We start from the raw sequence: 27,176 nt of genomic DNA on the forward strand, positions 1-27,176 counted from the left end.
GCGAGTTTTTCATAAATCTTTTTTCCCCTCTTGAGTACGTCTGAGACGACCACAGCTGGAGAAAAGTGGATCTATTGATCCTAGGGGTTTCATTTTTCAAACATAGTCATCTTTCAGGGGCAGCTTCGATTTTTGAGAAATATACAGTGAGTGTTTCAGATAGTTTTATGGCCTTTTTGTCACAGTGTACAGAAGTGAAATGTGTAAAATCCTGGGTGAGAGGTTGGTGCTAAAAGTAGATAATTCTCCTCATCCTAACTACAACTCATGTCTTCAGTGGAGTAAATGTTTGAATAAGGGCTGTAACTAACAAGAATTTATTTTCACTCATGATAAGTGTGAACAAATAATTCTTCGAGCAAGAGGTTGCCAGAGGGATAGATTTTTTAATGAATCAACTCTGGAAAAGCAATGGAAGATTACTTTATAAATACAAACCAATGAATAAATCTGTTTTTAACATTTTTATTTTTTACCCAATTGAATAAAAATAAATTACTTTAATTTTAAGCTGTTTGATTCAACCCTGGGAGAATAAGCTGTTTAGAAGTTCAAAGCTTTAGGCTAACATTTTTTGGTAACATTTCCTCACATGCAAAGATTTTAATCCTTTTTAAAATAAAATAAAATCAATATCTTGTTTTTTTGTTGATGGTAAAAGCCTGAGGACAGGGAAGAGATTTCAGCTGGTGATTTTATATATCCCGAGGGACTCTGGTTCAATCCAAAATATCAAAACAAAGAGTAAAAACAAGAGTGTAAACAGGCAGTAGCTGCTTGACTAAACTGATAAAATGCTTCCCGCCCACAGCGTAGCATCACAGGTGCCCAACTACTCCGAGCGTGGTTATGTCATCGCTGATGGTGGCTTCTTGTTGTTGCTCAGCAGCAGGTCATGGCAACACAGCATGCACATAAAGACCCCCGCGAGCGATTAAAGGTCTGCTCTGTGTGAGGAGCTGACACACACAAACAAAGGAAACAGGACATGCACTCTGTCTCTCTGTTGTGACCTGTTTGGACTTCCTCATCGGGTGTCTTCTGTGAGGGCTTCAAAGAGTGATCTGTTCATCTTTAATGTCAAGTCTGAGGGTAAACAAAGAGAAACTGTGACTGTTTTCATAACTCAGGAGGTTTCATCATTCAGGTCCGCTCAGGTTTGGCTGTTGAGAGACAAATCGAAAAGGTCTGATGTCCTTTGAGTCTAAATGTAGCACAGTTATATCATGATGCTAACATACTGAGTCACTTTAAAAACATAATGCTTCATTAACTAAAAATGAATTCTTGGAGACAGTGTTTCATTTAAAGTGAGGACTTGATGGCGATAAAAGCTCTAATATGTTTCACAGGATTTCCTTCGACTGGCGATGAAGCAACTTGTTATTCAAAGCTGCTGGATGAGCGCGAGGATGGATTGTTAATAGAACGTGTTGCAGTGTATTCAGTAATCATTATTAATCTGTGTGTCGGCGGATTCTTTCTCGGCCCGGCCCTGTGTTCATAAAGCTCGGTTAATTAGACTGATTGATTAGATGGTGGTGATTCAGCGCTCTCATCACGGCTCCTCATCCCGTCAGGCCTCTAATAAGATCAGATTGCTCTCATATTCATGCACTCCCCTGCACAGAAACACACACACACACCTTAGGCTTGTTTGGCCTGTCATCCCACCTCTCCATCTTCCTCGCCGCCTGTCTGTCACATCCATATTCAGGCCGGATTTTCAGGCACGAGAAAAGCAGCCAAGCTTGCCAAAGCAATACACGGAAGACTACAAGTTACATTATGTTAACATGAAAAGATTGCAAATCTCTCATTCCCCTCACTCCCTTCTCTTCCTCCATCCTCCTTTGTCTTTCACCATGATCCACCCTGTCTTCCTGTCTCATCACGTCTCATAAATATAACTAGTCCCTGTGTTGAGCCAAGAAAAACATCTCACCGGAGAGCTCCAGACCAGAAACCTCACATCCGTCCAGGCGCTCTTCTTGGCCTGTGTGTGCTGCGTGCATGTTTTCACATGTTTCACTTCACATACCAAATACTTGAGTTTTCTGTGGATAAAAACATGAATCAGCTGAAGTTTCTTGTCTCTATGAGGCTTTTCTGATCAATACACGCGCTCACCGCCCAGCACTTACAGCACAGTGCCTGCTCATCAGCACAGAGACAGCACAGTAAAGAGACTCTCCCTTGCTGTAGTAAAACTTTATGACTTTCCGTGTTGCTTTTGTCTCCAGGCATCGGATATTACAGAGGATGATAAGTATTCATTTAGATTTTTGCCAGATCACCACTCCTTCACGTCAATACAGCCCATCTGAGCTCTGTAAAACGAGACAAAGTTTGAGGGTTGTGTGTGTGTGTGTGTGTGAGTTTATGAGTGTGCATCTAAGTTTGTTGTGTGTTGTGTGTTTGTGTGTGTATTCCAAGGCTGTGATGAACCCGCTTCAGTATCACCCCTAAGAGAGTATTTATGGAGAAAATGATTACCTTGGAAAGAACAGAACTTTGATGAAAATCGTCCCACTTCAATTTGCACCTCACAGGCCTGCAGTTGGCATCCTTGTTTATGGGTAATATTGGAAATCTGTGAAATTGCACAGAGTACTTCAGTAACAGAGCGCTTCCATAAAGACATCATGATTTTCAGTGGCCTATTGATTGAGGCGTTCTTGCTGATATTAAACATCTTTGTCACTGTGAAATGGTACTTTGTTTCAAACCAGTTCAAACCAGATTTTAAGCTTTCCTCCATGCAGCAGATCTGAATGTTACAACTTGTTAAAAGGCCAAAACCAGATAAGTTTCTTAACACATTCTTTCGTGTGTATAAGATTTGAAAAGGACTTTAGTTTGCTCATTTTGTCTTGAAATGTGTAACACAGTGATGATATCATCAAACGTAAAGGAACTGTGAGGAGTTTCAGAGTAATCTTTAAAAAGTCTCCCTTTTAGGTATATGCCTGGTTGTAATCCAGACTTAAAAATGACATTATCAGTGTCAAAATAGGTTACTTCCAAATGCTACTCTGCTAAAAACGATTTCTGTGATTACTTTTGTCTTGATGGTGGACAAAGGAGCCTAACTGTCGGACAGGAAAAGGACAGTAGAGCAGAAGAAAGCTAAACAGGAGGGTCATATAGCCTGAGCTAAAGGCTAAAAGGGCTAAACTGTTCATGATAATGTTCATTCCAACCCACATGCAGCAGTTATTCAGCAGTGGTCTGTTCAAACTTGGGAGTCTATCAATGAAATGAAGAATGAGGTCACATTAGCTCTGCTTGGTAGATGACTGGCAGGACATAGCTAACCAGGATTCACTAATGTTACACATTACTGACATGTCTCACAGCACCGGGCTGTCAGTAGTGCTATGTATGGATGGCTACTAGAGGTGTCCCAGTCCGATATAGATATCAGATTTCGGTCCGATATCAGCAAAAAAAACAAGTATTGGTATCGTATCAGAATGCATCTAAAATCTCCGATATAAGCAGTTTCTGTTACCCATTGGTTAATAATAAATGGGTCCTTTTTTGCTCATACCTACTGTTGCTGACTACTGTTCTTTGTTTGAATAATATCACTTAATCAAGCCTTTTCTAACATGACAGACATACTACAGAATAAGTAATAAAAGTATGCTTGTTCAATGCTGATATCGTATCGGATTAATATCGGTATCGGCCAATACTCAATGTTGCAGTATCGGTATCGTATCGGAAGTGAAAATGTAATATCGGGACATCCCTAATGGCTACTAAACTATTGTACACACTGACAGTTTTCTTGTTGTCAAGTTAGCCTCTGGATATGTTGCAGCACTTAATATAGCCGGCTACTGACATATGGTACAAACTGACAATGTTTACTTGTTGTCACACTTCCAACAACAGCGCTAAACAAAACTCAAAACTCACCTATTTCGCAAAGCTTTTAACTTAAACTAACAAACCCTGGTCCAGACATTGCTTTTCCTCTGCACCTTTGAATTGTTTTTGCCTTGTCATCTTTTTCTATGCATGCATTTTACTGTTATTTCATTATTTGTATCTGTTTTTAAACTGGCTCTTATACTTCTTTTACCCTGTAAAGCGTCTTTGAGTTTTTGAAAAGCGCTCTATAAATGAAATGTATTATTATTATTATTATTATTATTATTATTATTATTATTATTATTATTATTATTATTATTATTATTATTATTATAACTGTACTGATTAATACTAACCTCATCACTTTGTACCCAGTAAAAAGTTATCTCGAACAAAAAAAATTCTTCCAAAATAAACACACGCCCGATTAAAATTCCCTTCTCGACAACAGTGTTCATGAGTCTCTGGGCCAGAAGGTGGCGAGGCAGTCCAACTAAAACATATCCTCCCTACAGCATCTTTAATGCTAAAGCTATTTGTAAATCATTTGGATGGTGAAGTCTTGAAAAATGAAGGATTATAAGTATTGTGCATCACATGAGCTACTGTACCTATAACAGCAAACTTTGACTCATACCACACACAAAAAAAAGGACATTTAAACTAATTTCTTGGGCTTTTTATGCCTTTGATTGAGGTAACAGGGTGAAAGTGGGGAGTGACATGCTGGAAAGAGGCCACAGGCTGGATTCTAACCCGGGCCACCCGTGTGCAGGCGAACCTCATGGAACGTGACCTAGACCACCAGGCCATCTGCGCTACTGATGGGCTCTTTGAAGTGGTTAGGCATGACTACCTCCAGTAGATACAGCAGACTTTGTTTTTGAGGCCTACATGACCATACTTAATATCAACCAATCTGATACACCTCAAATTTACAAATTTCCGACTCCAGGAAGCACTTCCTCCTCTAGTTTTGGAACACCAACCTGTTATGAATTTTGATTTTATGTCGATCTATGCTGATATGTCAGAGGCAGCTTCATACTTTAGTCTGTATTGCTAGGCTTTAGAAACCTAACCCCTCATCCCACAGAAATCAGTTTCAGTTGAGGTCATGTCAGACGGAAAATGAAAGTGCTGTGAACAGAGTTGACAGCTCTGTTTGAAGGAATTTTAGCACTGTGTAATCTTTCAAATTCTTGGACGTTTTCCTCGAACATAATCTCAAGGATTGCATTTCATGTCTGGATGGAGCAGAGGTATTTGTTTTATTTCAACTTTGCAAAAAGCACAACACCACTTCTGGAGTAATAAAAGGGGAAATAAAATCCAAAGGGTCATCAGGTCAGTACCTCAGTAACTCAGATCTAAAAAAAACTTTTACAGTTATTGCTTTGGTCGCTCATGGCAGATATCCTTTCCTTGCTTGAGTGACAAAAAGTTGCTGCTAACTAATGAAAGGCTGAGTGTATTCTGAGTATGATACATTTCCCTAACTCTTTGGGTTTTGGCTGGTCACCCATCTGGCTCGGCTGGATCGGAGGTCTTGAAAGGATCAATGAGAAGAGTTGGCAATGAATGAAAAAAGTTCTGCAATGTTTTACTTTTCTTGGGCGGGCAAGAGAGCAAATGTGGGATAAATCAGTTCTTGTGTGGGCGTGTGTGTGTGTGTGTGTGTGTGTGCATGTTTGTGTGGTTGCGTACCACTATCGGAGTTTAAAACATAGACAAATGACGGTGTGCCTGCCCTCCACACTCACCTGATGAGACCCTCTACACCTGTGTGTTTACGTGAGGGTTGAACTGGCACCGGAGGAAGACATCAAAGAAATGAAGACATTAAATGAAGTGGGGAAGGTGCTTTTTCTGCTGTGTTGATTCAGGGTCAGATCAGCTGATTTTGAGTGAGGAAAGGCTGTAACAAGGGGTGAAAGGGATAAATGCCTGGTACCTCTTTCTTTTTACATCCTCTTCTCTGTGTGTTTGATGGAGTCAAACAAGTCGTATGATAGAGGTTATTGACAAGCTTAAATGGGCTTATTGGATGAGAAGTGGCCCTCGGGTGCTGCCCTAGCGTTTTCTAAGAACACATCGCCAGACGAGAAAACCACACTCTCACATCCAGCATTACTGGCTTTCTGCTACCACAGCACTCTCAACAATTACCTTCCAGCTCTTTAAAACACACACACACACACACACACACACACACACACACACACACACACACACACACACACACACACACACACACACACACACACACACACAAAGGCTATCTTTATTACTGCAGCATTTCCAACTATTCCAGCCGTACTTTTCCCCTTTACTTTCCTTATGCCTCCTTCACCCAGAGACCATTAAACCAGATCTCTTCTAAAAGGCTTTAAGGCCTCACTTGGCCGGCCACTTCTTCTCCAAAGCCCTGCCCCGGCCCTGTCTGTGTTTTTAAATCAAAGCCCGTGAAAGGTTGGGGTGGGAGCAGAAAAAAATTTGAGTCTTGTGTGTTTGTGGGTTGGAGGCACATCTGAGCTACAAACCCATATGGTCCTACTCACACACACAGACACCCTCCTTCTCTCTGTCACACACATACACAGGCTTAATCTGATACGGTACATGCCCTCCTGGCCTGTTCTGCTCTGCTGGGATTTTTACTTTCTTTCTCTCTACCTTTTTCTCCCCTCTCACCTGCTGAGAGCCGTTGTAAGACGTGTAACTTGCCCTCTTTCTTTTTGTCTCTTCTGCTTCTACACACAATAGTACACACTTGCACAATTCAGAGCATCACCGGCACACTCTAGCAGTCTGGAGGTGGCCTCTGCTGTGATTCGTTTGCTCTTCCCACAGAAGGTTCTGATTTAAGGATCGCGGCGGTGTGTAGCGTTTTTGATTCTGCCGGTAGTCAACCTGAAAATGTTTGCCTTGATGGTTTTTTGGCAGAGGCCGTGTAGAGGGAGCATCGGCCAGCTCGCTTCACCTGCCAGCTGCTCAGCGCAGACTGGTCCTTCTGGAGGTTTTTTTTTTCCTACCAAAGTTTTATACTCAAAAAGACAACCCCCCACCCCACAATCTCCTCTCATCTCCACCTGGCCCTGCAGATCAAGTTCCATATGCATCAGTGTCTCCAAGTGGGAGCTCTGACTCACCTTCAGTTAATCTTTTCTGACTGCTGCAAGTGTTGATGGGTAGTGCGGTGGGTCCAAACCTAGGGTGTAGAATTTTAAGGTGCATCCAGTTATTGATTGCAGTGAAAGAGAAACTCGTCCGAGCAAAAGAAAGCAAGAACAGTGAGCTGCTGCGACTTGGGCACTGGATGAGTGTTTGTTTTTTGTTTTTTTTTGAAGGGATGAATAAACAGACACTGTGTTGTGAGTAGGGATGAGCATTTCAAGCAAAAAATATTATTTATTGGTATCGGCTAATGAAGAGTTGTCGCTCATTAGTGATCCACCTATGTATTCTAGTTTTTCCCTGGAAAGTTTGCTCTTTAGCTCATTTTTTGTTTATATTTTTAAAGAACTTCCTCCCACAACACTTTGGTACGGGTAAAGTCTCTGTTTTTTTTTCTGAATCTTACAGCTGCACCTCTTTTACTAGTAACTGGCACGTCGACTGTCTCATGTTATTTGTACTGTTTTTCTTTTATTATGGAAATGTCTTGTTATTCAATAGCACAAAGAAAACAGCTGTTAAAAGTCCTGCAAACACCATTGGTGGTGATATCATATTGCAATCAGTGAGAAGTAAAACACTTGGGGAAAAAAAAACAAAGGGAGGACGGGAATGGGAATTGCAGGAAATTGGGGGATTTTCCTATGTAGTGCATGAAATCTTCAAAGATGAACTGAATCTGGAGAAATCTCTGTGCAAATCATTTTTTAGACATGGTTCAGTGATGACATCTTCTTTCTCCAGTCTGGGCCCATTGGTGCTCTGGGTGAAATGGAAAACTGTCCTGTGGTTTAACATTCTTTTTGGAAAACATGGACGCTGCATCCTGACCTCAAAGGAACACTAAGCTTGTCATCAGTGCACAGTTTAAAAGCCACTGTCTGTGATGTAATGTGTTATAAGTGCTCATGGCATGAGTAGCTTACACATCTGGGAAGGCACCTTCAATGCTTAATGATATGTAAGGGTTTTAGAGCAACGTGCAACCACGCAGATGTCTTTATGAGGAAAGATATGACATATTTCAGCAAGACAATGCTACGTCACATTCAACTGGGACCACAACTGCATGGCTCTGTAGTAGAGGAGCCCAGTGTCATTTTTATTGCCCTCTAAACTCTATTCTTTTAAATATCACTGTAGACTTTTGATATAGCTTTTAAAACAAGTCAGCCTCAGATTTCAGTCACCTTGACAGCCCTTTCCTCAAATTGTTCAAGTGGATAAGAACCAGTTTCAGATTTAAAGCTCCATCTCATGTTGGTGCTCTTGCCATGTATGCAAATTGGATTTTCCTGACTTCCTCTTTTTGGAATTTGGTGTTAAAGATTTTGAAAGGGAAGCTTGAGAAGTGTAGTTTTTTTGTTCTTCTGAGTTCTTTGATGTTTGTGTCTCTTTGTCTTCAGAGTTAATCACAGCGCAGAGTCAATCCTCTCTCCTGCCTTTCTCTCTTCCTCTCATCTTTTTTTTCAGTCTCTGTGATTGATGGTGAGTTTTCAGAAGCACTGAGGAAGCCTACAGAGAGGACAAACAATCTCCCACATATTGTTGCGGTGTTGAGTGTGACGAGGGAGATGAAGTAGCTATCAATACCTGTATCGATGACTACAGTGGAAGCGGGTGGAAATGTTCTGCTTCCACATTGATCTCTGATCCATTATGAGCTGTTAGCAGACGGCTGGGTGAATGATGGGGAGCGGCCCATCCATCATAAGTTGAAGTCTGCGCTGCTTGGCAGACATGGTCCTTTGGTTGTTTAGCTTGTCTGTTATCATCCTCTTGTTCCTCTCCTTATGTGATCCTCCTTTTTTTCTCTTTCTCTCTGCTGATCACCAAACAAAAAACACTACAGACGAGCTGCACAGATGGAGTGAGCATTTAGGCTTAAATCTGACAGCACCTGTCTGCACACACTAGCTTTGAAAATTAATCTTGAAAGAAGTATTTACTAACAATATTGGCACAGTAAGCCTTTTTCATCGTAAACAGTCCAAAGAAAATATATCCTTGTATTGTCTTTTTATAGTGCCTGCATTCCTTCGATCCTGCATATGTGATTAAATAAGACATGTCAAATGTAGCGTTAAGAAAAGACTGTTGAATAATGAAATAATAATATTTTTATGACTATTCAAGTTCTTCTTTCTTCTTTTCCTTTTCCTCCATGTCTTCAGGTCACAGATCAGTCAGTGCAAGCTGTTGCAGAGAACTGCCCCGAGCTCCAGTTCGTTGGCTTCATGGGATGCCCAGTGACCTCTCAGGGAGTCATCCATCTTACCGCAGTAAGTGCCAAACAATTCATTTGACCTTTGTTGTCATTTTATTCCCTGGAGGCTGACTTGAGGGTACTGTAACAATATGTGTTTCTATTGGAGTATTTCTGTGCAGAGGGGATGTAACTTTGGAATCAATTTGATGTAAAATAACATGTTAACATGACTCCATGATAAGCTAGAGGGTAGATGAAATAAGTTTCATGCAGGGTATAATCTAAATCAAAAGGATGAATAATGAATGTTAGTACCCTTTTTGGACAGCAGTGGGCGCTATCTGCATATGACTTCTCTTGTTTGATGTCATTAGGTTTCTCACATTGGTAGCTGGATAGATGTAAAGACCAGGCAGCAGCAAATGAGGATTACATAGTTGAGGATGCATTCAGTGTTTCTCACTCAGACAGTACTTGGGTAGCCTGCCAAAGAATATTCGTATTTTAGTATTTTAGTGTTTTTCTTTCATTGGTCAACACAAGAATACTTCCTAAAAAACAAAAAATAAACTACTGGACACCTCCTCTCTCGCTACTTTAAACTGGGTTCCTGAAGCCAATAGAAATCGTAGAAAACTTGTATCTTAAGTCCTTTTTCCACCAAGCAGTCCGGTTTGGATCAGTACAGTTTTGATGCTCGCTTGTGGTAGGCAGTGTGAAAGCCAGATGACGATTGCAGTGTCAGTTATATAATGGTGTGACGCCATAGCAATACAGAACAGTGCACCTTGCTAATAAATCCAACAAAGAAGAAAAATGTGACACAGTAAACAAAGAGCAACGATGGAAGACATTCAGCAGTTCATCTTCTTTGTGATCGGTATGTGGCTCTTTGTTACAAAGAACAGTCAAGGTTTATTTCGGGAAGATATACAGCAGCAGCTGTCACACAGTGAGTGACAAGTCTTTCTAACGAGAAACGGACTGCGGTATTGTAGCTCCACCTTCTGGGAATCGGAGCAGTTAAGTCTGGCACCCCTATGGAAGGGTCCCAAAAAAGTGAGGCGGCTTGTCTCGGTCATTTGGGGATCTGTCCCAGGATCAGTCCATGGAATTGCCACAAAATGCGCGCTGTACCCACACAAACCATACTGTTGGTGGAAACGGTGTTATAATGTAACATTAAACAACCTAATCCAAAATACCACAACATACTGTAATGCAACATAATGTAGTGTAACATACTGTATTGTAATATACCTTAACATACAGCAGTATGATGTAATGTATTTAAACATAACATAGCAAACTGATTGTATTTTATTGTATCAAAATGTAAAGTAACGTATTATGTCATAAAATGTTGTACAGATTGTATTATGTCGTTTTGGATCTGCACATCATAGTTTAACGTAACTCAAAGCAGTGGACTTGTTGTATTGCGTTGTGCGTATCATATTTTTCAAATTGTGTCATAACGTATTGTATCATACTTTGAATTTAGTATATCATTACATTCTTACTACATAGTACCATTGAAACTTCCAAGTCTGCTAACAGTTTGGTGTCAGGTCAGACAGTTTACAGACTGCAGACTAGAAAGGCCTTTGTTACAGTTTTTAGGGATCCAGTGAACAGTAGGTTTGACAAACAGTGGCCTTTTTACACGTTTTGCCACAACTGAAAAATCAAAGTTACTCGCTGTAGCTTTGAAGTACAAATAAAGATACAGCTGTAGCACAGCAGCTACACTCTCTTAGAAGTTATTACTTGTATCAGTAAATATCAACAGAAGTTCCAGCGTGTCAAAGTTTCCTGCTCTAATCCTTTTACTGTAGGCGAGCTGTCTTTGTTGCTGTGGGCCATGAAATGTCTCCAGGGGGGGAAATTAACTTTTGTAGAGTTAAACCAGAACCTCGCTGTGTGTTTTATCTAAGACTTAGTTTTTGAACTTATTTCCTGTTAACTTTTAAATCTCATGAAAGCCTAATGAGATGAATCCTAATAATACGCTGCTGTTCTGACTACACCCTGCTGTTTGGATATTACCATGCTAATGAGCAGGGCTCACTGGTTTAAGATGTGCTATGCCATATAAACATGGACACACATGCACTCACACGATGATTGCTTGGATTGAATTCACCAGAAAATGCTGCACCTTTATTTTTCTTCTCTCATTTATTTCCTCTTTCCATCACCACATCCATCGAGAATGTGTGTGTGTGCTCTCCTGTGTGAGTGTGTTTGGTATGTCGGCACCCATGTGTGCTTGGGTAATACGGTTCGATTTGTGTTTGATGTACTTGGGTGTGTAACGCAAGTGTGAACGTCCCCTTGTGGGTACCGTGCGTCCATTCCTCCTCAGATGCAATTACAGTTGTGTTAATAGGACTGAGACACCCGATGCAGCGCTGCATTATTAGATTAAACAGCAGATTAATTTGCGCTCATGGTTTTGGCCTCCTATCATCTCTCCAGCCTCCACTGACCTTGGCCGATGTGTTGTAGACAGACAGTAATGAAGGCAGCCAGTCATAACAGCATTAGCATACCTGGAGGTGGACGCACACACATCCAGCCGTACACAGTCTAGCACACCTCATTATTATTTATTACAGTATTAGCCAAGGTGAAGTTTTAGGAGTTTAGATGAGCAAGTTCATAAATCTGATAATATTTATGCTTCTTTAGAGCTCCAGGTTCTTCTCAACCAAAGGCAAATTTTCAGTGTTTTCTAGCTTACTAAACTCTTTTTTTTATCTTGTTAAACTTGACACAACACCTACAAGGTCATAATTAGAGGGGATGTTGTATAAGAGGACTGTGTTGTACTTAAAAGAGCATGTTTTTAAAGTTAAGTCATCTTTGACAAAAAAGAATGGCTGAACAAGTAAAACCACATAAGTCTACTGTCTGGGGATGCTCCAAAGTGACTTATTTGCCAAACACCCACACTAAATCTTCTACATTTCTACCTCTGTGCCCTGTCACAGCGTTGACTAAAGGGCAAAACAACTGCAAATGCATTAGGAGTGTGATAAATATCACCAAAGTGTACAAAGAGAGTGTATAAAGTTCTCAAATTAGCTGCTCAGGGAAGGAGAGCTCTTGGACACCCACAAAGCCCCCTTCACATGATGCTTTGTATCCATTACAAAGCCTTGGGATGTGACAAGCCTCATCAATAAAACTATTATTGATGTCAGGAGCTAACAGCTAGACTTTGAGCTTCACTCTTAAAGCTACCCCATAAATAAAAATGCATTCCTGGCAGGGGGACAACGACGACCACATGAGATGTGTGTTTGCTCTTGAAATCCTCACAGTTACTCGAGGGATTTTTGGTTCTGTATGCAATTTTTAAATTTCAACATGTAAGGAAAGTAGGGGAGCTCATTTCAATGTCAGCAGGCTCTACTCTTAGCCAGATGAAATTTTGATATTGTGCACAAGTCTCTAACAAGATGATGATTTATCAAACAGTGCTTGGCAATAAATATTGAGTTGTGCTGCAGATCACAGAGGAACCGCATGACTCCCGGAGGACTGAAATACTGAGAAACCATTAAAACGGAGCATAAATGCTGCAGCTTTACAGTAACTCTGCAGACCATCTGCATCGAACCCTGCACCATGGGTGGCCCATTTCAACCTCCAGCTCACTTGATTAAGAAAATACCATTCCAATTGATTTCCTCATACCCTAATTTGTGAGAAGGCGGTATAAAAAATATATCAATCTGAAATGAGAGAAGTTAATAAAAGTAATGGATTTTTTTTTCTGGTGATGTCTGGATAGCAAGTGAGGAGGTTTAGATGATCATCAGAGAGAGGGAGAAGAAAAGAAGTAGGAGGGAGTGTGTAATAATCGAACAAGAGAACGCTGCAGTCCTGGAATGGCATGCGGGTCCACGGAGTCATCAGAAATGCAACGATTCTAAACGCCAGAATATGATTTTCAATCGACACTAGATGGGCCCAAGTGGGAATGAAAGAGAGGAGGAATCAACTGCTAAACGAGATAATTACTGTCAGCGATTATAGAGGGACAGAGAGAGGGAGTAAAAATGAGATGAATCACAGTAATAAGGATTGAAATGACAGAAACAAAGAGAGATTTGATGTGACTATCAATCAGGCTAAACGCAGTCAAAGTGTTACCGTTGAAACATTTCTGTCTCGTTTTCATAAATTATGATCCATAGCTGTGTCAGGAGGTTTCTTCAATGAAATCAGGGGGAGCTTTTGATTGGATCAGATTTTTTTTCTCATCTCTCAAGTGAGCAAACGCAGTTTACATGAACCAAAAAACAAACAAAAAAATCTCTTAAAAAAAGTCTCTTAAGATCACATTCTATTTTGTCCTTGCTTCCTGCTGCCTCCATTAAAGCCACATTCAGCATACCCCATGACATCAGCTCTGTTTCCACCACGCAGTCCGGTTTAGACCAGTACAGTTTGGTACAACTGTGCCCCCTCTTGGTAGGCGATGTGCAAGCGGCTGTATATGTAATAGAGTGACGCCATAGCAGCGTAACACAGTGTACTCTGATAATAAATCCACCAAAGAAGAAAACACAACATAGTAAACAAAGAGCAACAATAGAAGACACCCAGCAATTTGTCTTCTTTGTGATTTCCATGTGGCTCTTAGTTACAAAGCACAATCAAGCTTTGTTTCAGAGAAGGCTGTGTGCGAGGAGAAACACAGCAGCCGTTGTCACAAGGTGAGTGACGATTCTTGGGACCTATCAACGGACTGCAGTGTTGTAGCTCCACCTTCTAGGTTTGGCACCCACACAGAAGGGTAGCAAAAGTGGGACAGTACGGGTTGGGAATTTGGGGATTTGTCCTAGGATTAGTCAATGAAAACACCGCAAAATGTGTGCCGTACCGAGACGAACCAAACTGAACTGCTTGGTGAAAACAGGGTCATTGTTTACCCACAGACTTGTGATCCAGTGTCTAGCCATGCTAATGTATTAAATCCACTGACTCCAAGTTCTGAAATTCATCTTTCTTTTTCAGATTTAAGGGGGAATAAAAACCTTTCCATAACATATACGTCATATATTATTCCACTTCTTCAATGGTGGGCGTATCTGAATTTAGCCACTTCCTCGTTACAGCTTTTTTTACTTTCTGCCAAAATCATACTGCTCTCAGTCTTTCCTTCCTCTCTCTCACTCTCCCAACGTCTCTCCATCTTCTTGTCAAGCCTTTTCTTTTCTTCTGGTAGTGATTAAGTCCAAGGTCGGCTCTATCACAGAGCCCGTGTTTGAGAGCAGCTCTGGGTGCCAGAGAGTCTTCATTCCCCCAGCCTTAGATGTCCCACTGATGGCTTCCCCTTTTCCCTTGTCAAGCCTGCCCACAATGCCCCTCCTCATACATCAGACCTATCACTGCCCCTAAGACACTTTGGGCCTCAAAAAGCCTTTTTTGTGTGTGAATTCCCACCCTCGGGAGACAGGGAGAGCAGGCCAAAGACATAACAAATGGAGAGACTGTTGAAGAATGTGTCAGAGATGAAAAGAGGTATATTTGGAGACTGTAATAGCGGAGTGTTGTCTCTCTGATGTGCAGGACTGGGATGTTTCTGGTCTTAATTTCAGGCCTTGTAGATTAAGTCAACCATGCCGCTCCGGTGGCTTTGTTGTTCTTCTCTGGAAAAAAGTAGGAGAAAAAGTTAGGACCTTTTGATAAATGCTCTCTAAATATGACAGAATTGGACCGCGAGTAATACCTCATTCTTTCTTTGTGTTTATGAGCAAATAAAAGAGTCTGCTTTACGACAGGGAAGCTATTTAATGCCACAACCAGAATCATGTGTTCTATCCATCCTGGTGGTTTAGTGGAGCAGCATGTGAGGAAGTAAATAGATTCATGTATAAATTGATTTTCAAAGGCATAAATCACCAAATGCTCTATATGAACATCGTGCAACAGAAAGAAACAGACAGAGTGAAAGGATGTATTAGCTACGGTGGTCAGACACATTGCAAAAGCCACAACACAACTGCAAACTGACCTCTTGGCCAGGTCACCCTTGCAGATCTAGATTTCTCTTTGGTGAAAATAAAGGTTGAATTAAAATTAACAAAACAAACAAAAACCCCTGCCACAACAGAAAATGGACACAGAAAAGTTGTGAAATTTGTGAAGTTATTGTTTTCTTTTTTAACTTCTGCTATGATAAATATAGCATCTTGCGGGTCTCACCTTGTGATATCTTTTGTGATACCTATATTTCTATATCTGTAATGTGTCATCTTGTATTTAGCTTTGTGAATCAGTCATGCAAAAAATGTAATCATTATTGTCATAGCTGAAGTTAAACAATAAAACAATGGTTTACCTAATTTTGCAACTTTTCTGTGTCCGTTGGAATGACTGACATCTGAACTTCTGCTGTGGGTGTTGTGGCGCTAACATTTGTGTTGTAGCTTTTTGCAAATTGTCACCTACCGGCCACTGTATGTGTGCACCATGGACTGTAAAAATAGTAGAATTCATTTTGCTCAGCTCGAATTGAGGTCGCCACGAAAACTGCTCCCCCTGGTGACTGGCTGCAGTATAGGTAAAAAAATCAGACTCTCCAATCATTCCAGATGGGCTGTGGTCAAACTTTGAAAAATGTAAACACCTCTTAGAAATGTTTCTCATGTCCGATTGCTGTGGTGATTTGAAGATACCATTTAGCTGGAGAGTTCGTTTTGAGTTGTTATATGAGGTTAAAAACAAGGTTTTACGTCACGTTTAAGGATGATTGACAGCTGCAGTTCTTGTGTATTTTTTTCGGGACTGTGAAATATGTTGGGAGGTAGAGTCAAGAAGTGAAAAGACTAAAAAAATTTATCATTTTTGTCACCTGGCTCCACTCAGATTCTCCAAGAATCCCTCATGGTCTCTACTGTGCAGACTCTGGCTGCACAACTGCGACCAATGGCTACGCCTGTGACGGGGGTATTTTGGCTTCAAAACCGTACAGTGAAAAATGGCAGAGCCGCGCTGTCCACTCTATATACAGTCTATGGTGTACACAGTTTAAAGACAATTATTACAGTTATTTTTTGTCTTAAAGCCTGTATAAGACACTTCTAATGTTGCTCCTGGTTTGGGAAGTGCATGCCATCAGGGATGCTACAGTTGTAGCTCCTTTTCTGCAGAAGCCTGTGGTTGGTGGCACTTGACTCACTGACACAAGCACCAGTCCACTCTTTTTCTGAAGCTCCTCCAAGTTCTTGAGTTGTCTTTTCTTGACAGTCGTCTCATTGCCACCACTCATTTTCATTTGGTCAACTTTCCACTAGTATGCTTTTCTACAGCACTCTGCAAACAGCCGGGCTTCTCAGCAGTGACCTTTGTGGCTCACTTGTCTTGTGGAGGGTGTTGATGATCACATTCTGGACAATTACCAAGTCAGCAGTCTCCTCCAGGAATGTGGTTGAGTGTGCTGCAGTAGACCAAGAGAAACACAGTATTTATACAGTTTGTGGTGAGCTCAAACTTGAAATGGCATATTATAATAATTTGAGACGTTTTTATTTTGCTTATTTGAAGCTCTAGGCCATAATTGTCAAAATAAAGCAGATAAATGCTTGGAATATGAATTTTCACTGTCTTGAATAAATAGAGGAAAATATTCAGCTTTTTCTACAGTATATATGTTTTGATGCACCTCAGTTGCACATTATTGCGCACAAGTGCATAACAGAGCTTATATTTGATGGGGAAAAGGATAATATATAAATTAGCACATTTTTAGTCAAATTGTTGTGACACATATTTAAAAATCCTAAAACGGATTGGTCATTTACTCTTGACTTAATCAGTTTTTGAAGAATTTGGTAAAAATGAGAACAAGAACTGTAAAAAAAAATGTTTTTTTTTTTTAAGTTTTACTGTCAAATTTCTTCCTGTTGTCCCAGGTCCAGGTCCAAAGAGACGTTACAAAGAACCGTAACACAAAAGGTTAAGATTCAGGTCTTCACCCCACTGCCACCGCCACACCCTCCACTCCAGCACTCACCCTCCCCTCCATGCAGGATGAGAGGTGTCTGGCTTTGCTGTAGTCTGCCGGCCCCCTTATCTCCTCCCTCTGACTGAAGCACAGAAAATACATAATCACAGTGCCCTGTGTCAAACTGATAACCCCCGACACAAACTAGAGAAGCAAGTGTGCGTGTGTGTGTACCTTTTGTGTCTATGCGCCATTCCCTGTGTACAAATGTGTGTGCGACTGTGTACTTGTACATGTGTGCTGCGTCTCTGGGGGGTGGTAGAGAGGATAAAGGGGGAAAAAAAACAACCAAGTGGAGAGGATTTGGGGGAAGAAAGGTAATGGGGTTGTGGGGGTCGCTGAATGAGGCTAAATTGTAATAATAATTTTCCTCACTGCTGTATGGAGGAGATTGGGGGATTTATAAATATAATAAGCAGAGACAAGCCTGAGGATGATGTGTGTCTCCTGCAGGAGTAATTGAAGAATAATTCATTTGGCTGTGAGACTTTTAACCCAGAGACAGACACAGATAGAGAGGTTTTTGACCTGTGAAGGGGGGGGCATGTCTCAATGTCTCACTTTTGGCCTTGCTAGTATCACCGTGCCGTGACTCTCATCCAGCACTGTGTGTTGGCTTCGTGTACGAGTGTGTGCATGCCTATACGTGGTCATTTGGCTTAGCGCGGCCAAGAGAATCCGGCGCTCTCTATCTCCTCGAGCGTTTCCTTGCCACTGAGTTTGTTATCAACACCAACACATGCAGGATTAGCAAGTGACGGAGAGGAAGAGACGGAGAGAAAAGAGGGGGTAGGACAGGGGACATAACTGATAGACAGAAGATGGGCATGAGTCTGATAAATAGAGAAGTTAACCACACACGCACACACACACACACACACACACACACACACACACACACACACACACACACACACACACACACACACACACACACACACACACAGGGATCAGCTCACTGGTCCATGACAGATTCAGACAATGTATTTGTGATACCAGACCCATGGCCTTTCCAGTATTTGCCTCAGTTCCCTTTTTCAAATATTCATATCGCTCAGTCTGCTCAGGCCTGTGTGTATAAATGTGTGTGTGTTAGTCTAGAGTGCGGTGCTTTGCGTGTGATTTAGGCGAGCCGCAGAGGGATTGTCTCGACACAGCTTTCTCCTGTCTAACTGAACTGTCTGGGATGCTTCGATATGGTAAAAAAAAAAAAAAAAAGCAGAGTGTGTATGCATGAGTGCGCTCTTGTATTCACCTAGTGACACGGCTGCCATTCGTCCCACCTTTCTACCCTCGCCTCACCCTGTCTCACACCATCTCCAACACATGCGGACAGCCGAGCAAATGTGTCAGGGCGCACAACGCCACCTCAATAACACCCTGTGACTTTGACTCCTTCCTCAGGACTTTGGATATTACTTTAAAGTAAACTTTTACCTGCTTTGTGCCTTGTATTCTCTCATTTTTTTGCACTTTTCCACTCTACCCACATCAAAAACCTCCTTCCTTTGCTTTTGTAGACAGTAGATGCATGTTTTTCTAGGTGATCTACCTGTACGTGCATTTCCCAAACCAGGACCATTTTTTCATTCCTCACATACTAAATCTCAGAATGGTTGTAAATCAACTTCAGTCGTGAAATAGCAGCTCATATTTTCCAAACCCAACATGTTGGCTGTATGTGACTAAAACAAAGCTCTCTCTGTACATGCTTTTTAAATGTCATCGAGCGGCTTGTCAGCTGGGACTCTGAGTTTGATGGACAGTAACAGCTTTGAGCTCATGCTGCTTTTTGTGCCAGCATTCAGACCGATGACATCATGTCCTCTGCATGGGGTCCAGTAGACCTTCACTTCCTGCTTGGCATCATGGCGCTTGACATTGTGTAAATAGATGAAGTAATGGCGCAGGTAGTTAGAGCTTTGTATTTGGTGCAGCTTGCACAGGTACGCACACACACCCTCTGTGTCTCAGATCAATCAAAGCTTCCAGTTACTGAACTTCAGGCTGTGCTAGACTGACAAATAAACCTTTAAAAAAAGCTTATTGTTGTTTTTTATTATTTAATACTGTGTGTTTGTTTTTGGTCTTTAACTTTTTTTATTTTATTTTTTTGAATACAGTTTTAGAGATTTTTTTTTTTTTAATTTTTAGACCAGAGCCAATAGGCTTGGCTCTTAGATTTCTGACCATGTGGACTGAATTAAAAACCTCAGTAGAAAAGAAAAATGGACGTTTCCATCTCATTAAATCCGTTTTTACTCTATGATTCCAGCTCTAGTAATAATTTTATTGGTAGGATATCTAATCAGAAGTCAAGTCAAATAAATTTTATTTAAATCGCACATAAAAAAAAAACAAGCTAGAGCAAAGTGTTATGAAATATGTTTCTTATAAATTATATTATCAGAAAATTTGAACTTGTTCTGCAAAATGAAGCTCATACTCAATTTTGTAAAATTGTGCACATTAATTTTAATCAGTCATTTTCTGCTCTGTGGATTTTTTTTCAGCAGAATTTAACATTTAGATGAAAAAAAAGAAAGTGTAATTAAAAAACGCAGCTATGCATGATTGAGCATAATGTATGTGTGGATGTTTGAGAAGTCCTAAATGGTAGAAATTTCATTTCAACAATAAAAAATTTGAACAAATTAAGCAACACAAAAAATTCATTGAAGTAGCTTTTTTCTTCTTTTTTTTTTCTTTCTTTTTTTTTTAAATTAAGCTTCACCAGCATGTGTTAAAATCGAATGGAGAAGCAATCAGATCAGTAACTTCTGTAAAAGTAACCATTTCAAGTAACCAATTTGCCAGACAGTGTGCTTAAAATTTGAGAGGGATTGACCAGAGCCTCTTCATTAGGAACATGAAGCAGCTGGTCGATGAAGATAGAAGAAGGATTTGCTGCTTATTTAAAATTATTTATGGTAATATTAGTTGTTTTAAATGTTTTATGAAATTGTCCTTTTTGCATTGACGTGTTTCATATTTGTGTCTAAAAATAAATAATCAAAACTAGAAATAGAAAAATAAAGCAGTAAGAAAAGTATGACTCTCTTGCTTTAAGTGGAGCTGAAGTATGAATAAGCATAATGTCAAACCTGAACCCGAGGACGTTACTTTAAAGTACGTAGATATGCACCTCGGCACATGTGTGTGAAAACTCCTGCAATATTCATATTCACAGTGTGAACCCTGATTTCTGTGCCATGAAAGTGTGTTCACGAGGCGGGGATGCCATGCTGGTCTCCGAGCAGCTGGATTCTGCAGGTTTCACTGTTTTTATGAACTGAATGAATAATTATCTGTGGGTAGCTGCCAATTCAGGAGACAACGCAAACTCTGCCTGGTTACAGACTCAGCCAACGAGGAGGAAAACCTGTCGAGCCCCCCACCAAATCCTCCATCCTCCATCCTTCAGCTCTGCTGCACCCCTCTCTCTTTTCACTTTTTTCCCCACTTTCTGTCTCTCTGTGCCGAATCATTGGCTTTGTCTCCCTCCCCGTCTCTTCTGACCTCTCCCCCCTCCTTTCTTATGTGCACCATTTATTTTTCTTTCTTTTTGCGCCGGCTTATTCTTGGATCCCAGAAACACACGAGCAGAAAATACCTCGCAATATCACGAGTGGGAGTGATTAAGTATGACTGGAAGAATTGAAACTTCTCACCTCTGAGTCAAATTATGATAATCCGTCAGCTCTGAGAAAACAAACACTGGCCTGTCACATACTGGAGGTGCCACTAATTACGGAGAGGTTGTGTTTGTGCCACTTTTCATCTCAGGGGATTTGGGGGGGTATTTTCTTTTTTTGGCAGATGTCTGCTAAACTGTGGAATTTATTATTTTTCCTGGATTAACAAAGTGACAGCCTCAGCCGTGCCTCCTCTCTTTCATGCAGACTTCTACTACATTCTACAATTTTCTACAACCTAGCTACACTCTCAGCCAATCAAAACTCACACTGCGTGGCCTGGTTTCTCATTGGCTCTCTGTATCAATGGGAGTGCTGCTATTGGTTGTAGTAAAAATTCTTTTTAGCAGACATAAGCAGTTTTGAAGCTTTTTTTGAACAAATACTACTCTTGATGTCTGGGCTTTGAACATTTACCCCAGACTTACAACTATAAATACTGAATGCACATATGTGTGATTGTGTCTTTGCATTCACTACATGTAGTTTTTTGGGGTAAAAGTGGGATGAAATTTGCCTTACTGTTGTTATTTTCTTTAAATGTGTGTGTGCATGCTGCTTTGAATACTAGTGGTCACTCGGATTACATCTGCCTTTGATTTTTTTTCCCAACACTTCTCCTGCAAACACACACACACACACACACACACACACACACACACACACGTGCACTTTGACACTCATCAGACATATCCTGCATGAATAATTTAGCACTTTGATCCAACACTGGCCACAAGGGCACATGACAGTTTGTGTGTGTACATGTGTGTGTTCCTGCACATGTAGGAGAACCTATGTGTGTGTGTTGAATGGTAATTTGCACAGTTAGGGGTTTTCCCCTCGTTCATTAAATCTCATTGTTTTTCACGTCAGTTTATCCGTCCCCAGCGATGCACTGCTGCACTCTAACCTTTCTCTGCACAATCACGCTCTTTTATGTTTATTTCACTTGAAAATCGATGCATATCATTATGATAAAGATGCATATGTGCTGCAAGAAAATATATCCCATGTTTATTTCATGTCTGAGAAGACCTTTTATCTCCATTATGGATGCAGAAAAAGCCACAGACTGCATGAGAAGGGAGGGACAAGCAGAGCAGCTAGATATGAGTTAAAGGTTTTAAAGCCTCTTTCATTACCTCCAGTTTAGTGCAGCATCACACACTCTATCTGCAGTCAGAGTGTGTTTTGATTCTTGGACATGCGAATAATGTTTATATGCGTGCTTACTTCACCCAGCCAGCCTCTGTCCTTATCCACTCTCCTGTGTGTTTCATGCCGCTCTGTATATGTCATACCTATGGAGCCGACAATAGCACTCAGTGATCTTAACACCAACAGTACGCTTGTTTTCTCTTTAGCCCAGTCCGTGACATTTACCTCCCTGCCTCCCTGGCGACTGGCCGGAATATCACACCCCTATTATCTTTCATCCCTGGTGTGTGTGAGCGTGTTTATGTGTGTGCACCTGTGCTTTAAATAGTTTGGAGGGTGAATCAGAGGAAATACACCTGTGCTGGGAGTTGAAAAGCCTTTCGGTAATTTTCAGAAAGCTGTGTGTCGGTGTGTGTTTCCAGAAGTGTGTCAGGAAGTTGGGGTTTTGACTCGGGGATTAAACTAAACCACCTCTTATAAAGTATTCAGATCTGAAAAAGGGATTATTGAAAGTCGGTGAGATGAAAGAAAGAGGGAGAGTGAATGCTCACGCTGCGCAGGCAGGCACAGAATTATAAACAGTCGCAGAGAGCAATTTGTGACATTTATCTGACTTGTTAGCTTTTATTCAGCATTCATGTTAATTTTTCCAGTACATGTGGAAGTAAACAAGTTAACCGTGTATCAAGTCAGATTCCGCCAAATTTCTTAGTGACAGAAAAAAACATGCATGTCAGTCTGCAGGTGTGAAGAGTTCAAGTATTTTTCTTCCTGTAATTTCATGCTTTGAACCATGCGTAGTGCGAAAAAGAAACGGCAGGTTCCTTTATGAAGTTTAGAAAACGTTGAGGTTATTTTTGCAAGAAAGATAAGCAGGACAGCTAAATTGTATTTTTGGATTACAGAGCAGATACCGCAATCGTATCATCTCTGTAAGTCACTTTTTCTGTTTGGATTTTAGGAAAGAAATCTAAAAACAAAATGTGAACAAAACCTTTTTTTTATCCAAGTTGGTGCCATGCATTGAAAATACACTATTTGTACTTGTCTTTTACTTGTCTAAATACTCACCCTTTTTTTCAGTACACAGAGTCAAAGGCTTTATCAGTCAGCAACGTCACACCTCTATCAGAGTTAGTCGACCACACTATGCCAGGCAGTGCAGCAGCCTGCTCCACAACACATGAGCCATGACTGTTGTGTTGTTAGCACGTACAAACATAATTGCACAATCACCAATGGAAGTTTTGCATTTTGACAATAAAGATAATGAATAAATAAATCACTGGTTAAAGTGCCTTTTTCATGAGTAAATCTGATCTAGCAGTTTTTTTGTGTGCGTTCCTTCTTGCAGCTTCGAAACCTGAACGTCCTGGACCTGCGGCACATCTCAGAGCTCAACAATGAAACAGTGATGGAAGTGGTGAGGAAATGTCGCAACCTCAGCTCCCTCAACCTCTGCCTCAACTGGAGCATCAACGACAGGTGAGTTAAGATCTCTCCATTGAGTTAGATCAGTATCACTCAGTGATACACAGTGGGCTTTCTGATACGGCCACAGCCACAGACCAGCATCATGCTGTTCATTGTGTTATAAAGGAAAATGTAAGAAATCTTTGGAAAGACACATTAATGTGGATCATTAAGATTCCTGTCACATTTAATCATCTTGCAAGGGTCAAACTTGACAACAAAACGATTTCATGTTACTGTACTTAAATAAACATCCATAGAAATGTCACACCATAGTTGATGAGCACCAAGATTCCTCACTGATTTCTACTAAAAAATGGACAGTCATGTCTTAAAAGAAATAGCTTTACAAATGTTTGATGTGGAGGGAAATGCACTCACTATTGCCATACCTTGGGCATACATGACTTATGTTTCAGTGAGACACTTGGAAAATAGTCAAACCTTTACTTATTCCTTGGAACACTCCAAAGATAATAAATCTCAATCCAGCTTTGATGTTTTCTGACTTAATGAAAGAGCAGGTATTCTGCTTTCCCATATTTTAAATGTGGATATAAAGTAACAATGCTGAATGTTCATATCTAATCTGTGCTAATTGTTAACAACTTCATATTCTGTTGAAGAAATCTTTGAAACAGCCTGTAAACTGATCAAAACGCGAGGAAAAAATGCACACCATCTTAAAAAAGGTTTTCACAATACTTGTTGAAATGATGAGGTCATCTCATAAGGATCTCTTAACTGGGTCATGACACATTGTAGGGACGGGAAAACACAACAAGGTCTACACCAACAGACCTGCAGAGCCAATCAGAGAATAGGGGGCTTATGGAGCAGGGAGCCTTAAAGAGACAGCATCTGAAATGAGAGAAGCTGAAATAAGGGTTTTCTAAATCTTTAGTACGAAGGTTTTTTTGTCTAAATCATTAAAAGCTTCTACAGGGTTGTAAGAGGGACAAAATAAAGCCTAAAAAAACACAACACCCCCTCTTTAAGATATTCATCAGTTCAGGATTGTTACAGCCCCCAACCAAGTTGGACACAGACACACTCTGAACTCCAGAATTTTGTATGAACAAACTCAATAAAATGATCAAAACTATTTTTGTTGGAAACATCTCACAAAAATATCAGCATGGCTGTGATTGGCTATAAGCTCAAAGTGGCAAACTATGTGCTGATAATCATTCAACTCTACATAATTAGAAACATATCACACAAAGCTTATGCACTAAAATCTGTAATGCTTGCACACAAATGACTCAGGAGAAGATAGAAGAAGAAGAAACATGAGTACAAAGCACGCCAAGACCTATTTTTTAATTCTCTATGGTCATCTTTCTTCCTGCTCCAAGTCATATTTTTCTTTCCACCTTTTTCTCCCTCAAATGGGTGAGAACCTGCACAGTATATGACAGCAAGAGTAAACCATCTCCTCTTTTATTTATTATCTTGTGTTTTATTCATACCTTTCTATTTTATCTATTGATTTACAGCAAAGGCTGTGGCTCCTCTGTCGACCGTACTCCCACTTCGGCTTAGGAGAGCGAACACAATATTGAATTTACTGTGGTGCATAGCAACAATGGGTGTGTGTGTGTGTGTGTGTGTGTGTGTGTGTGTGTGTGTGTGTATGTGTGTGTGTGTGTGTGTGTGTGTGTGTGTGTGTGTGTGTGTGTGTGTGTGTGTGTGTGTGTGTGTGTGTGTGTGTGTGTGTGTGTGTGTGTGTGTGTGTTCTGTGTGTGTGTGTGCACCATGTGTGAAATCATTCTTGCATTATTGAGTTAACAGCAGACATGTGGTGGGAAGGTTATGGTAATAACCAGCCCGCCTCCTTTCAATCAAAAAACATGGAGTTTGGTGAAATCCTCCCAGGAGCACGTTGTGTTATCAACTTCTTCCCTTTATCTCTGACACACACACACACACACACACACACACACACACACACACACACACACACACACACACACACACACAAACCATTGATTTCATAATGATATTTACTGCATTGGTTAGGAGGCTGAAGGTGTGTGTGTGTGTTTGACTCCTCTGGGGATATTGGAATTTAAAATGGTGTGTGTGTGTTTGTGTCTGTGAGTGTGTTGGTGGGAGTATGTGTGGTAGATAAAGCTTGGATGTTGTGTGTGTGAGTGTGAGTGTGTGTGTGTGTGTGTGTGTGTGTGTGTGTGTGTGTGTGTGTGTGTGTGTGTGTGTGTGTGTGTGTGTGGCAGCATACTGTAGGTGGTTGCTTATGAATGAAGCAGAGACAGCAGGGAAGTGATGGGCAGAGCTGGACAGTTTTAGCTGACATGCCCTCTGCTCTGATAGTGCCCTGCACCCTGGACCTGCAGATCTGCGTCTCTGTGTGTGTGTGTATTTGTGAGTACTGTGAACATGCTGCTCAAGGACTCAGAGCCAATAAAACCCTCTAGCCATAATCTGCTTTTATGGTTACACTTTACAGTCGCACACAGCTCAGAATGAAGAGGCAAAGAGGGAGAAGCTGTCTGGGTGGTCTCCACAACCTGCAGGAGATGCCGGTATATGAAGCTGGTTTCTTTCAGTCTCTCTTTGGGCCTGTGCTGGTCTGCTTTAGCAACCCTGTTCCAGGCTGTGCCATGATGACATGTGTTTCTTCTACAGCTTCACAGCAGGGGTTAGTCTCACTACAGAGGCCATGCAAACAACCACACAAACCCTGCTTTAACTGAGACATGATGTCAGTGGCAACAGATTGCCTCATGAATGTTTCAACATGTACAAGTGACGAGACAGAGGGCCATTTAAAGAGTCATGCATCAATATGTCTGAACAGCTTTATTGATAAAAGAAAGCTGGAGCTCAGTGCTGGATGCTGGTGTTTGATGCTGGGATGTACAGGCAGTAACACAACTTTATGCATCTCTTGAAATATCACTGCATCAGTCTATGAGTTGAAATCATAGGCTGTATAAAACATGGACATAGTGTCCGCGATGTCACCCGTCTTTTCCTGAATTGGAAAATGAAGCACATCGGCTATAACGGCCATATTGGTAGTGGCAAGGGCTTCACGTACAGCTACAGGGTGCTTGTCTGTCACGTGACCCTGAGCTGTGCCTCTGATTGGGCAAGCTCGCGATCTTAATATCCTCTGAACTGCAGAGTTAGAAAAAAAATCACCCCCCGTACAGTGTGTACTGATAGTAAAAGTAGCGACTTAGACAGGAGAGGTTTTTTGAGCCAGACTGTAAATAGTTTTATTTCTGGTTTGAAGATGGCTTTTTTTGACTTGGTGTGTATGTGACTTCCGCTACTTCCAGAGCCAGCCTCAAGACACTCGAGAAACAGCAGATTTTAGCACTTCCACATTGTCTCATATTCTTAGACCAGAGGTTGCCGCTTGGTTGAAATGTGTTTCACTGATTACGTCAGCAGCTAAACCTTCATACAAGTGAACAAACAGAGCAAGGAGGGCATCGTACTATAGGACACTTTTACTGTGCCTCTGCATTTTTCAGTGACCCAAACAGAATGACATTTGACTGAAAAACAACATCCATCCATCCACTCA

The 27,176-nt window shown here is 41.0% G+C and overlaps 1 protein-coding gene across 1 annotated transcript in view; it reads left to right on the top strand.

Moving 5' to 3' along the window:
• The window catches only part of fbxl17 (F-box and leucine-rich repeat protein 17), a 259,952-nt gene that overhangs the window by 75,664 nt on the left and 157,112 nt on the right, over positions 1-27,176 (top strand). The window contains exons 7-8 of the mRNA XM_074671214.1: positions 9,234-9,341; positions 23,499-23,629. Of these exons, the coding sequence (XP_074527315.1) occupies positions 9,234-9,341; positions 23,499-23,629 (239 nt within the window). The remainder of the gene's footprint in view (positions 1-9,233; positions 9,342-23,498; positions 23,630-27,176) is intronic.

Source organism: Halichoeres trimaculatus, unplaced genomic scaffold (assembly GCF_033239565.1).
Source record: "Halichoeres trimaculatus isolate MK-OKI-2021-1 unplaced genomic scaffold, fHalTri1.1 fHalTri1_scaffold_5, whole genome shotgun sequence".
Lineage (NCBI taxonomy): Eukaryota > Metazoa > Chordata > Actinopteri > Labriformes > Labridae > Halichoeres > Halichoeres trimaculatus.